The 12,832-nt window shown below is 35.2% G+C and overlaps 1 protein-coding gene across 1 annotated transcript in view; it reads right to left on the bottom strand.

The window, feature by feature from the left end:
- Positions 1-476: 476 nt before the first annotated feature.
- Positions 477-12,832, bottom strand: part of LOC150108558 (hydroxylysine kinase) — a 31,003-nt gene continuing 18,647 nt past the window's right edge. The window contains exons 5-8 of the mRNA XM_090415990.1: positions 12,603-12,745; positions 10,255-10,426; positions 5,383-5,651; positions 477-769 (exon numbers count right to left, since the gene is read on the bottom strand). Coding sequence (XP_090272116.1) covers positions 521-769; positions 5,383-5,651; positions 10,255-10,426; positions 12,603-12,745 — 833 coding nt within the window. The 3' untranslated portion in view covers positions 477-520. The remainder of the gene's footprint in view (positions 770-5,382; positions 5,652-10,254; positions 10,427-12,602; positions 12,746-12,832) is intronic.

Here is a 12,832-nt window from a genome sequence, read left to right as displayed (position 1 = left end):
AACTTACTACTGATAAATCGAAACTGATATAAGAAAAATGCATTTTTCAGAAGCTTTATAAGAATAAATCTTAGAATATAATTAAGTGTCACATTCCTGGTTAGAAAGAATATCTTGTAAAGACAAATATGTTACAGTACAATTTTAATTTCATGATTTAAATTACTTTAGCAATATAGATCAAACTGGTAGAACATGAGCCAATTTAAGAAAGCAGATGAAATTAATCAACTTCCTCTTTTGATCAACAAACTTTCTTAGATTATGTTATCATCCATATGAGACTATGATTACATGAAAATGCTTTAGTACAATAAAGAAATCCCCCAGTTGAAGATTAGTGTTTCATTTTTTATCAAAAATTCAAATGATATGTGAAGTTTCTTGCCAAGTCCATCATTTCTATTTGTAGCATAAAAATCAGATAATTTCTGTTCGTTGATATCATGGTGTGGAAATCGATTTAAAGAAACAAGTTTAACTCTACCAAGTTATACATTTTTATTTGTAAACTCGTCTGTTACATCCATATATCTTTTGTTAATTCTGATTGTTTTATTTCATGCTCAGCTCCACTGGAAGTATTACTGTAGCTGTTTATTATCTCTTTCCACGATTGAGAAAGCACATCTTGAGGAGTGCTCCACAACTTCTCTAAAATATTCCATCCATTAACAGAAGTGCTAAGAACATAGTGATTGGTCTCGTCAAGACTGTAGGTGTAAGCTCCCATCACGAGAGACTGGCATAAGCGAGAGGCAATGCATACCTAAAGAGATAAAAAGTAAATGTCAGTGATTTAAATAATGCTAATATAAAAAATAAAGCAATTTATGATAAATAATGTAATTAGCTCAACATGTAGTTTTCTACAACTGACAATAGTTTCAATCACCAGGCAACCAAGGCTATAAGGATCCTGTATTATGTCTGATAATTGAGGGTGTTCTGTTGCCAGTTTATTATTTTTTTCTCCTTTCTTTTCGGGGGGGGGGGGGGAGAAGATCCACGACCACCTTTCCAGGAAAAAAGCAAATCCTATTCATGTAAGAGACGAACTCACCTTTAATGGAAAAAGTCTTAACACCTCCAACTCAAGACAGGTAAAACCAGTTGATATCACATGCAACCAACAGACATAATACACTGGTCGAATAATTTTAACACTCCAACCCAATCTTTCCAAGCGAAAATTGATTTCGTAAGTTCTAGAATGTGCTATTAATATGCCGTTTCCTACACCAGAAAAATTAAATAAATACTAAAAAATCGGCAAATTAATTAATATATTCATTTGATTTTTATATGAAAATAACGATTGATGATGAAAATAATGGATATTCTTACATTTTGTCAATTTTATTTTATGATTTTATTGACAAAATGTAGCATTGTAAACTTTTTACAATATACATATAAAAAGAAGTGCATTCTCAGTGTGGTACGGTACCAACTAGAAAAATCCGCATGCTAGGGACACCAGGATGGTGGCTGTCATGATATTTCAAATATGACATTTCTCTCTCTCTCTCTCTCCTTCTCATCAAATGGGAGTGAAAATCTGATGGCTGACAACGTTTGACTTACCTATTTTGAAAGATTCCGGATAATAGTACGGTTTCTGATATTCTTTCAGCAATATATATATTATTGTGGATGAAAGATTAAGATGAACTGCTCCTGCTGTCTCGTATACTACAAGTTCTTCGAAATACCATATATATTTGAAAATGAACAAATGTATAGTCCTGCACACAGGATTTGCATGCATAGTGCTAGGTCGTCCAAAGAAAGACCTTTCTCAGATCGATTCTAGTTACCGACTAGAGGACTTTTTCTAAACCTTTCTTTGGCCGGTTCCCGAATTGGTCAATATCTAGCATGAGCAAGAAGGGTTTTCTGCAGGAAATTCAAGTTTATAATCCTGCAACTCAAAAAAAATGACCATAGAACATCTATTCTTGCAGACAATAATATATTGTTAGGGTTAATGATATGAGGTGACGATAGTTGTCTGCCATACTCTTTTCCTTGGATGGCGTTTAAAATTATAGATGTTCTTGGGTTAGCTATTGTGATTGGTTACCCTAAGTTGCCAAAAAGTCAATTAGGACTAAACTGCCTCACCCATGCTCTTTTTGGGAATAAAAGTGGTTAGCAGATACATAATGCCTTCTTTTTTCCTGCTATTTATCATAACCGTTTTTGTCTCATGCTAAATAGCATGACAAAAGCTGGTATGAGAGAAATATATAGTTGCCTATATGCATGTGCTTCATATGCAGAGTAATATTTGTTTAAATTTAAAGCAGAGCCTGTGTAGCTCAGTGGAAGTGGTGCTTGCACTCCACAGTGCTTAACCACACGAATGAAGACTTGAGTTCAAGTCTAGTCGCTAAATAGAGAAACATTTTATAAGCCTTTTTTTCGACCGGTTCCCAAGTAAGTCGATCTCTGGCATGGAGAAGCGGGTTTTTTCTACCAGAAACTCGGGTTTTTCGTCCCGTAAACTCAAGAAAATCGACCGTTGAACCCACAATATTTTTAAACATTACAAATATTGTGTTAGAGTTAGAGACTTCGAGATGGCGTCACTTGTTGTCGCCTCTTCACTGTGTGCCACTTAATTAGTGATAGCCTTGGGCCAGCTATCTCTGATTTGCTGTCAATGGAGATTGAACTGCCCACTCAGTCTCAAAAAATTAGTTAGGGCTAAAACGGCCTCGCCTACTCCCTATACAAAAATTAAAGGCATTAGCTGATTTTTTTTTATTTCAAACACACGCACGAGCGGTCTCAAATATATAACACGACGTGCCATGCGGGCAAGTGATCAGAGAGAAGAAAGGAATCCATAATGTGTTTCTTGGAGAGTTGGAGGTTGTAGTCGTTAGGGAAAACGGTATAGGAAAGATTGTTCTAAAGGACAGAAGTATATGAAATGAAGGAAAAGAAATTGGTTCGGTGAGTCTGGAGCTGAAGAATACATGGATGCTGACTAGCAGCAGCCCATCTTTTCACATGATTAGAGGGAAGTGCAGGAATAGTGGCGGCCAGTTAATTGGAGCAGCATCCATGGTAATACATATAGAAAAGACAATGCAAGAGCAGAGTGTATATGGGCAAGCGATTCGAAAGAGCCAACGGGAGAAGGGTTATCTATTAAGTGAATAGCTCTCTTCTGGATACAACCTATCATTGTGATAAAGATTTTTGGAACACCATTCCAAATGTATCAGAAATATTCTAAGCTTGGGTGGATTTGGGATTTATAAAGTGTTAAGAGTTGGGCAGAAGAGTTTAGAACAATAAATAATGCCAAGCTTTTTGAAGGCTGAAGAAGATATGAGCGTTATCCGTTCATGCCAGAATAGGCTAAATGTAAAAGTCAACCCAAGAAAAGAGAATTGATCTCGAATGGTGAGTGAAGAATTATCAAGAGGGAGGATAAAAATGTATGTCCATGCTACTGGATACACGCCAGATTAGTAGAACAGCTTGTGAAGGTGGTTCACAATGGGTGTTGATTCTGAAGCATAAGCATTTAGTACAATTAGAGGGACACAACCTGGGTCAGGACTTAGTATCAAGGATATTAAAAACTGATGTCCTTCTCTTGAAAGATCAGAAGATACCTACCGAGGGTGGTCTGTGAAATAGTAGGGGAGAGGCTTGCTTTGGTCATCTAAACAAGGATTGGAGGAGAAAACCGATGTTAACAGGTCTGCCTTATGTTTCCATTGTTCCAGTAAAATGAGAGAGAGAGAGATTGACACATAGTTGTGCAGAAATTTTGAGCCAACAGTCATTGAGCAGCTGGCGAGCTTATTTTGCATTTGGAACTTACAAAGTCGGGTTGGGATGATTTTTTTTTCAGCTTACACTATAGCGTTACGGGTTATAGTGTAAGAGCCTTTAGCTTGAATCACTGAGTGTATGCTGCATTTTTAGCTTAGACAACTCAGACATATTTGTCTAAGAAAACCAAAGCTCTAATAAGAGTTGTAGACTTTGAGTGCAATGAGAAATAAAGACTCTCATCTCAGCAAGAAAATGTTGAGTTATTAGATAAGAGCACATGCTTAGATCGGAAAAGCAGAAGTAATCAGACATTTGAAAAGAGACAGGGATAGAAATCCCGAAGATCAACCGAACTGGTACCACTATTACCATCATAGAATAAGATGTGAGATTAGCTGGGAGAAGAACGATCTCTAGAAAAACAAAAATGGACAGGGCTAGGATCAAAGTTACTAAGAGGAGAGTTAATGTCAGCGGTGTATTTGGAGGGGGGGAAATGGCTGAGAAAAGGTCTAGAGTGGATGGGGATTTTGAATTCTGGAAGGTAGTGTAACAATTTGTTAGATCATTCCTGAGAGGAAATTCAGCTTCTCTTCCAGCGTGATCTGTGAAGTTAGAGAAGATAAGATAGCCGGAATAGTGGACGTTGAAATCTCCAAGGAAGAAGGAAGATTATTTCACTGTTGGGGTGATCACGGTATATGATCAACTTCTCGGAATAGATAACCAAATCGATGATTTATTGTTATAATAAGAGGCATCAACGACGGTACATGGACTGATAAATAATCCATACACTGCTGCTAGAAAGAAGAATGATTTAAAATATGTGACTCATCACAGACTGGTGAAGAAAATGCCTGGATGAGTAGGAAGTATGATCTAAAAATAGATCTTCAAAGTAATAGGAAGTGTGAGGTTAGAGTTATATATATATATATATAGAAAGTATTTTTAACTTGGGTATAGTTATGTTACAGATACCAAGCAAATTTTAAACCTGGTTTTACTCCATTTTTCCCAAGTAAGCAAACAGACAAAAATGTCAAGTTTGCGCCTGTAATTTATGCAAGACTAGCTGATCCTACAGGTAGTGCAAGACCAAGGCAACTCGTGGTAAAGGTGGAGCGAGCTGTGATCACTAATCTTAATATTTACCCTTAATGCCAAAACACATCTCCAAGAAGGGGATGTATGATGTTTTGTATTAAAGGCAAGGGGCCACTACCCAGACCGGTTTCGACCTTTATTGAGGTCTCATCAGTGGGAGCCAGGCTAGAAATACCAATATTTAGTAATGCAGAGCTCATAAGTACTTTACCCAAACAAGTTACCATAAGGTGTTATAACCTTATTAAATAAAAATCTCAGGAGGAGATATAAATGTAGAAAGTATTTTTAACTTGGGTATAGTTATGTTACAGATACCAAGCAAATTTTAAACCTGGTTTTACTCCATTTTTCCCAAGTAAGCAAACAGACAAAATATATATATATATATATATATATAGGCAGTGCACATTTTTCTTTATAACAGAACTCAGTGTAAATTTTCTCTCGTTATTCTTTATTTATTTTTACCTGTAAAACGTCCAGTTCCATGCTTGAAAGAGTCCTCCTAGACAAATATCCAGCAAGAGCATGACCAACTGCCAATAAGGGATTCATTGTACGACACTCAATCATAGTGTACGTTAACATTACAGCAACATCACATATACAAGGAGCAGCTTGCATATCCCCAAGGTCTAGAATCCCATATACAGAATATTCTGCTTCATTTGATGACGAGTCCAAATTCCTTTGAATGGCCAGAATATTGTGTTCATTAAAGTCTCCATGAATTATGCCTGGAAAATATATCAAAGTGTGATTTATGAAAAAATGGAGGAAAAGAAATGGTATCTTAAATATCAGAATACTAGAAAAAAACTTGAAAATGGTCGAGATATTTGTTTATCTTTGCTGTATATCTTAATAATAATCTATAAATTATAATAGTATTATAATCTATAAACCAGTATAAAACAGTTTACAGTTCACCAAGAAATTAATAAAAAGTAACAGAGAAGAAAATAGACAGAAATAACATAAGCATAATACCTATATATTGTGCTTGGAAAATAAGTCAACGGATCCCCCCCCCCCTCCTTGGGCAAGGTGCATCTGCGATGTAACGAGTCACGTGTTTGTAGCCGTGTATAAATTGGAGGAATATGATGCTCCCAAGTAAATGCACTGACGGAGCTTGAAAGAGGAGTTGTGATTTGATGCCATGTTGCAGGCCTATCTGTTCGGCAAATTGGACCGTCGCAGGTCAACAGTCAGTGTTACCATACTGAGATCGAAAGGCAGGGAGTCAACTGCGAGTGTTACCCGCAGTGGACTACTACTCACCACACTCATCGAATGTGATTACAAGGTAATATGAAGGATAATATGTAAAAGCGGCCATTAGTCGGCCGGCACGATGAATGCGGAATTTCGGGGGATTGACTGGAACACGAATCTGCAGAAAAGCATTCAGGACCGAGGGTCACAACATGGGTTTCCATGATAGGATCGCAATATGAAAGCCCACATTACCCGAACCAACATGCAGCATCATCTTCAGTGGTGCAAAGACGTGTACAGTGGAAAGCTGTGTTGTAGAGCGATGAATGACGCTACACCCTCTACTGAGAAGATGGACAGGTATTGCGGATGCCAGGTAAACGTCTCTTACCAGAGAACGTAACTCCAAATACTAAATTCGGAGGAGACGATGTGATGGTATGGTCCTGTTTTTACTGGTTTGGCTTCGGACCTCTATTTGTATGCCACGAACTTTGAACTCCGAGCGGTATCTGAATATTCTGGACAATGCCATGCTTCTTACTTTGTGGCGTTTCTAGGGAACTGACCATTGTCTCTTTCCCATTCGTGTATGGAGATAGAGATTCATAATAGCCAACTTCCTAAATGGAGATGACATTGATAGGATATGAAAGACATCAAATATGAAAATTAATATCACATCCTTTCGTCATTCAGAGTAATTTTTTTTTTTTTTTTTACCTTGTCAGTTTCCAGCACAAAATAATCGTATTCAGTGAACCTTCATTTTGAAGGAAGAATGACTAAAAAAAAAAAAACGGAATTTGTTTCTTGTTTAATCTTGGGGGTCGTGGACGGCCGAGTTGAGTAGACGATTTGAGAATACACACTAAGCATCGCATACGACCTATGACTGCGCATCTACAGTGATCGCTAATTCATAAGAAATATAGAAATAGAAGACACGACACAACCTAAATTTAAAAAAAAAAATCAATTATAATTAGGAAAAGATTTTTGGAAAATTTGTAGTGTTTTTTTTTTTTCCCCTTTTTCTTTGGGGAAGGGCCATTCCCCCCCCCTCTGGGTGGGTCACTGACTAGATCAAACACTTTCTTTTTTTTTTTTTTGTGACAACATTAAATATCGAAATTCGGTGGAGTTAGATCGATGCGTTCAACAACAGTACATGACGTAGTTAGGTACGGTTGTTGAATGTGACAACAGTACATGGCGTAGTTAAGGTGAAGGAAGAATGATCCTAAATATGCGATGTTAGAAACTAACAGTGTTTTTGAAAGATACGCAAAATACGATTTGAAAAGTGCAGACTTTTTTCACATACCCATAATTTCTTTTAAAGTGAATTATAAAGTAAAGATGATCTCTAGATATTAGATAAAGTTTTTGTGTGTGTGTGTGTATTGATTCCAGTTGAGAAAAAAATTATTTTATCACTTTAAAAAAGAGTATTATTATTAATAAATAAATTTATTTATTAATTTTATAAAATATTAATACATTTTATTAATTAATAAAATATTAATAGATTATATAAATTTATTAATAAAAATAATAAGATGGACTAATAAAAGAAGAATATATAGACGCTTAAGCGTCGCGTATGTCTTTTAACTAGTCCACACTGAGGCACTTCGTGAATGCCGAGGAATGTATTCCCTCAAGCTCTCTGGTCAACTCACGAAACTTTCATTGTTTCTACATTCGGCTTTGAAATAATGTTGGATCTAATACCCACTTAGCTTATGTAAATTTGCATCGCTGAACTGAAGCCTTATGGCTCTTCATTTTAGTAATAAAATTATTATTTTAATGAGTTATTTTAAAATCACTTTATTCATAAAGCTTAAACATGAACGTTATGTTATTAAATCCATAAATTTAATTTAAATTGGAATTGAAAGGAGGCTGTGCAGCCTGTAAAAATAACGTTTGCATTCAGAAGACTAGGTTCAAGGCTGGATTAAAGCCAACTGTATACCTAAGCACAGCCCTCCCCCCCCCCCCATCGGTCATTTCATTGCTTAACTGACAAGGCATTCAAACTCAATAACTGCTGAAGGTGAAATAAGAAATTAAAAATTCAGTTGTCTTCCAGTCCAATGCCACAACTATATTAAATAAAACCTTTTTTTAAACACTTTAACAGCAATAAACAAATTATTTACTTATAACTTTGGCAACAAAAAAAAATGCAGATTTTCATTACTGTTTAATGCAGTTCTTAATAAAATTGTAATAAAGAGGGGGGAACAAGTACAAAAAATTTATTGAAAACGATTTTTAATCACCCCTTTAATTCTTACATTACCTTTAATTACCTTATAATCTTTAGAAAAAGATTATAAGGCAAAATAATATCATATTATCTGAACTCTAGGTTTATGTCTTCTGACACCTTCAGACTTTAGTCACTCATCATACCAAAGAAAACGGGTTTTTTTTAATTTTATTTACTTTTATTTTATTTTAACAACTGAAATTAAAGTCGAATATGGCAGATAAAGACCATTACAAAAAAAAAAAAAAAAAATCGAATCAAGTTGAGTGGAGCAGTGAAAGAGTTGAGAGTTAAGAGCATGACAGTTGGGGGGGGGGGGACTAACCTCTCTAGTGCCCTAAGTACGTACTTATTTTGCTTCATCGTTAATCAGCGCTTGCTAGGTTGCCAAAAGAAAGAAAGACCGTTATAGGTTGGATTTTAGTTGTCTGGAATTTTTTTTCAGGATTCATCCCTCTCATCAACCTCCAGATGCAATACGCAGCATTACACTTTCGTACTTTGAAGTAGAAAACTTTGCATTTCATCCAATTGATCTGGCTAAACTGCATAACATCTTCCATGTCCATCTTATATATATATATATATAATACGATATATATATATATATATATATATATATATATATATATATATATATATATATATATATACAGGGTGTTCGGGATAAATTTGACAGTTTCGTAAGGAAAAAGAAAATCTTCTTTGTATCTATTAAATTTAATGAATTGACAAAAAAACATTACAGGCAGAGTTAATTACAATACTATCAACAAGATTTACTCAAAATAACCACCATTAGCATCGATCACAGCTTCAATTCTGCTTCGGAACCTCGAACAAGCTGATGCTACAGTCTCCCTGGGAAGGGCCGCAAAAACTGTTTTAATTTTATCCATTAACTGGGCTTTTGTATTACTGGAAGTGCGATTGGTGTCTTTTTCAACTGCGCCCCATACAAAATAATCCATGGGGTTAAGGTCTGGGGAGTTTGGAGGCCAAACATTTGGACTGGTGAAGTCGTAGAAATTTTCAGACAACCATTTTTGACTTTTCCCAGAGGTGTGGCAAGGGGCCGAATCCTGCTGCCATACATACGGCCTACCATTGGCTACCCTTGTTATCCAGGGCTTGACTACAGTTAGCAACTCCACGAACAAAGCCCGAATTCCAATGCCAGGGTTCTTCAACACCTGTTCCTGCAGATTTGCGAGGAATTCTGCTGTACGAACGCAATCAGATCGTCTGCTAGGGATCTTTCTTCTTGCTACATCCTCGTAGTCACCATTGCAAGTCTCTAGTTCATGCCTGATTGTTTTTACTGTATTCAGAGAGCATTGGGCAGCAGTCGTAATATCCTTATTTTGATGGCGGGCCCGAATCATCATGATACAAGTTATTCTCTTCCATGATTCAGGTGGGTTCCAGCTATCCATCCTTTCTGACATCTTGTATATGAATGAAGAAGGGTCCAAACTTTTAAATGAAGAGAAGTGTGTGTTAATACATGTAACTTACGGAAAAATATAATTAATTATAAATATGTCAAATTTATCCCGAACACCCTGTATATATATATATATATAAAAGGATGCCATTCACAAAGTGACTAGATTATTATTACTATTATTATCTAAGACCTCCAGGGAGTCAAGGACTCATCGAGAAAGGCTGTAAATTACTCAACCCATCTATCATACCTACCCTTGAATTCATTCACACCAGATGCAATCACTACCCGATTAATATATACTAGATTAATATATATTAAAAAATTAAAAAACAGCATTCTCAGAGAAACACAATTGAGTTGAAGTAAAAAAAGTTATTTTTACCATAAGGCATGTTCTTCAAGAAAGGAAGAATCTTTTTAAAGGCCTCGAGAATACGATTTACAAGATTGCGTCTGTTTTCTTCACGGATAACAAAAAGAAAGTCGGATATCCTGCAAGCGTTTAGTAGACTCCAAAAGGCAGATCTACGCTCTAGCACATCATCTCTAAATCCCTACATAAAAATAAAAAAATAAATAAATAAAATAAAAAATAAAAATAAATAGTCGAAGACGATGTCACTCGATGAATTTCAGTTTTCTTCATCTACATATGTTTTATTAATATGTTATTCAAGAAGCTAGCAAAAATATTTATTTCATTTTATTTTTAATATAAATAACCTTATACTTAACTTTATAAAAGTACTAATATTATTAACCACAGAAGGAAAGAAATTAAATAATAGCACTACCGAAACAAAGCAACTTAGACCAGTTGATTGGTTAGTTGGCTTTTTTCAATGACACTTCAACTCCTGAAAATCTTAAATTTATTGAAGTGATAAGTTTTTTCCGCTCATACATTAAAATAGACTAGAAACTATATATTTGTTTTAATCCTATACCCAAGCGTAAGAAAACAAACTTTGCGCGTGAAGTATCTTCACGACTTGGTTACTTGCTTAATAACTTTATATTTATTAATTATTTTCATTCTTTTTAGTTATAATGAAATACAGAACCTGGAGATGTTTTTTTGTTAGTTATGGAAAACCACATCACAAAAATACCTTCCATTTTCGGCTTCACAAAGACGGGAAGTTTCTACGGCATGTTCCATGACATCTGTTAATGTTTCTGGCTGCAGCACCCTAATTTCTGCACGCATGTTTTCCAGCTGTTGAATTGTCTGGGCTTGTTAACATTTACCTTTTTTCTTCGGGTAACCCCGTAGGAGAAAATGGAAAGCATTTACGTGATATGGTTTTTCATAAATAAAAAAAATCTCCAGGTTCTGTATTTTATTATCACAAAAACAGAATGAAATGATTAATAAATAAATAAAATTATTAAATGTTTAAATCATTTCGTGACTTATATGCCACCCTGTATATACAGGCTGTTGGCTTCACATCAATTGCCTCAGTATCTTAATATAAAGCACACTTCTTGCTATGCATTATGGTCACTACCTAGACTGGTTTCGAACTTTATTGATGTTTCATCAGTGGGAGCTACACCCAGAAAGATGCTGCTTTACGCACTCTCTCTCTCTCTCTCAAATGCAAGAATTTTCAAGAAAACTAAATACAAATACATGATTAAAATGAATAACGAATAAATTTCTTCATATTCATTGCATCATATCAACAACATATGCAGTAAAGTATTCGCATTTGCAAGCTCTGTTAAAGTCACGTGCTTTTGATCACAAGGGGGGGGGGGGAGAATGCAGAACCAAATAGTGACTTTCAAATGTTTTTGGTATGCAAGACCTACTCAGACGAATGGTGAGCTTTTGCATGGTATATCAATGTATGAAACAAAGCTTTCGTTGGTTTCGACGATACCTTTGATGGAAAGACCCGGGTTGGAGTCCTGTCTAGGATGGGATGAACCTAACTCATCTTCAGTTGAAAAGTTCTGATTAGAAGTTCCATGAATAGATGAAAAATATGATATTTCCTAGAGGAAAAATAGGATTTTTCATTCGCAAAATAGCAGAACCGGCAGAAGAATAAACGCAGTTGAAAGTTATAATACATATACAGGTAAGTATTAACCGCTCTATCCAGTAGGCACGCCAGTAGTGTCCGGCGCCTGTGTGCAAAACTTTAGTTGGCGTCCCTTCCCACCCCCTCCAATAAAAAAATCACTTTAAAAAAACGTGTTTCTTTTTTTTTTTAAGTATTTCCTCCTCTTTGGCGCCTTTACTATCCTGGCGCCTTTGTGCGTCCCACACATTGAAAATGTAATGAGCTATATGAAATATTTTTGGTAATTCTTTTACCCTGAATTGTAATGAAACACCAAGGCTCTTCTGGATTAGTGATGAATTATTTTATTTTATTTTATTTTATTTTATTTTATTTTATTTTATTTATTTACTTTTTTTTTTTACAACACGGTTGGTATTTTATGTTCGCACCTTCTGTTATTAGAATATAAAAATGTAGATGCATTCGGAATTTTGTGGTTTAAAGAGAAATACTTAGCAATTCCTATCCAAATAAGAATAAGAATTATGCTGGTAATATCACACGAATATATAATACATAAAAATAAAACCATCTCTTGATGTACTCACTCATTTATGAATCTAAAAAAAAAAAAAAACAGGAACAGAAATAATAAAAATAAATAAATCGATTAAATTGAAGAACGAAGTTTAAAAGATGAGAAACTTACCTCTAGAGATGTGTGAAATCGAGCAAGCAGTTGTCCCCACTGATATAAAACATTTGGCATATAAGGAATGTAATAAATTGGAGTACCCACTAGGTAGATATGAAGACGAACAGCACATTTATTCTTTTCCTTTTCCTGTGTTTCTAGGCCAACAAAATAAAAAAAAAGTAGGGTATATTCCATCAACGTGAATATTTTTGTTAAACTTCTGGCACTTAGTAATTAATTTT

This window comes from Typopeltis vanoorti, chromosome 3 (assembly GCF_054136105.1).
Source record: "Typopeltis vanoorti isolate ZY-2024b chromosome 3, IOZ_Tvanoo_1.0, whole genome shotgun sequence".
NCBI classification, from domain to species: domain Eukaryota; kingdom Metazoa; phylum Arthropoda; class Arachnida; order Uropygi; family Thelyphonidae; genus Typopeltis; species Typopeltis vanoorti.
This window is presented reverse-complemented; position numbering and strand designations above follow the sequence as displayed.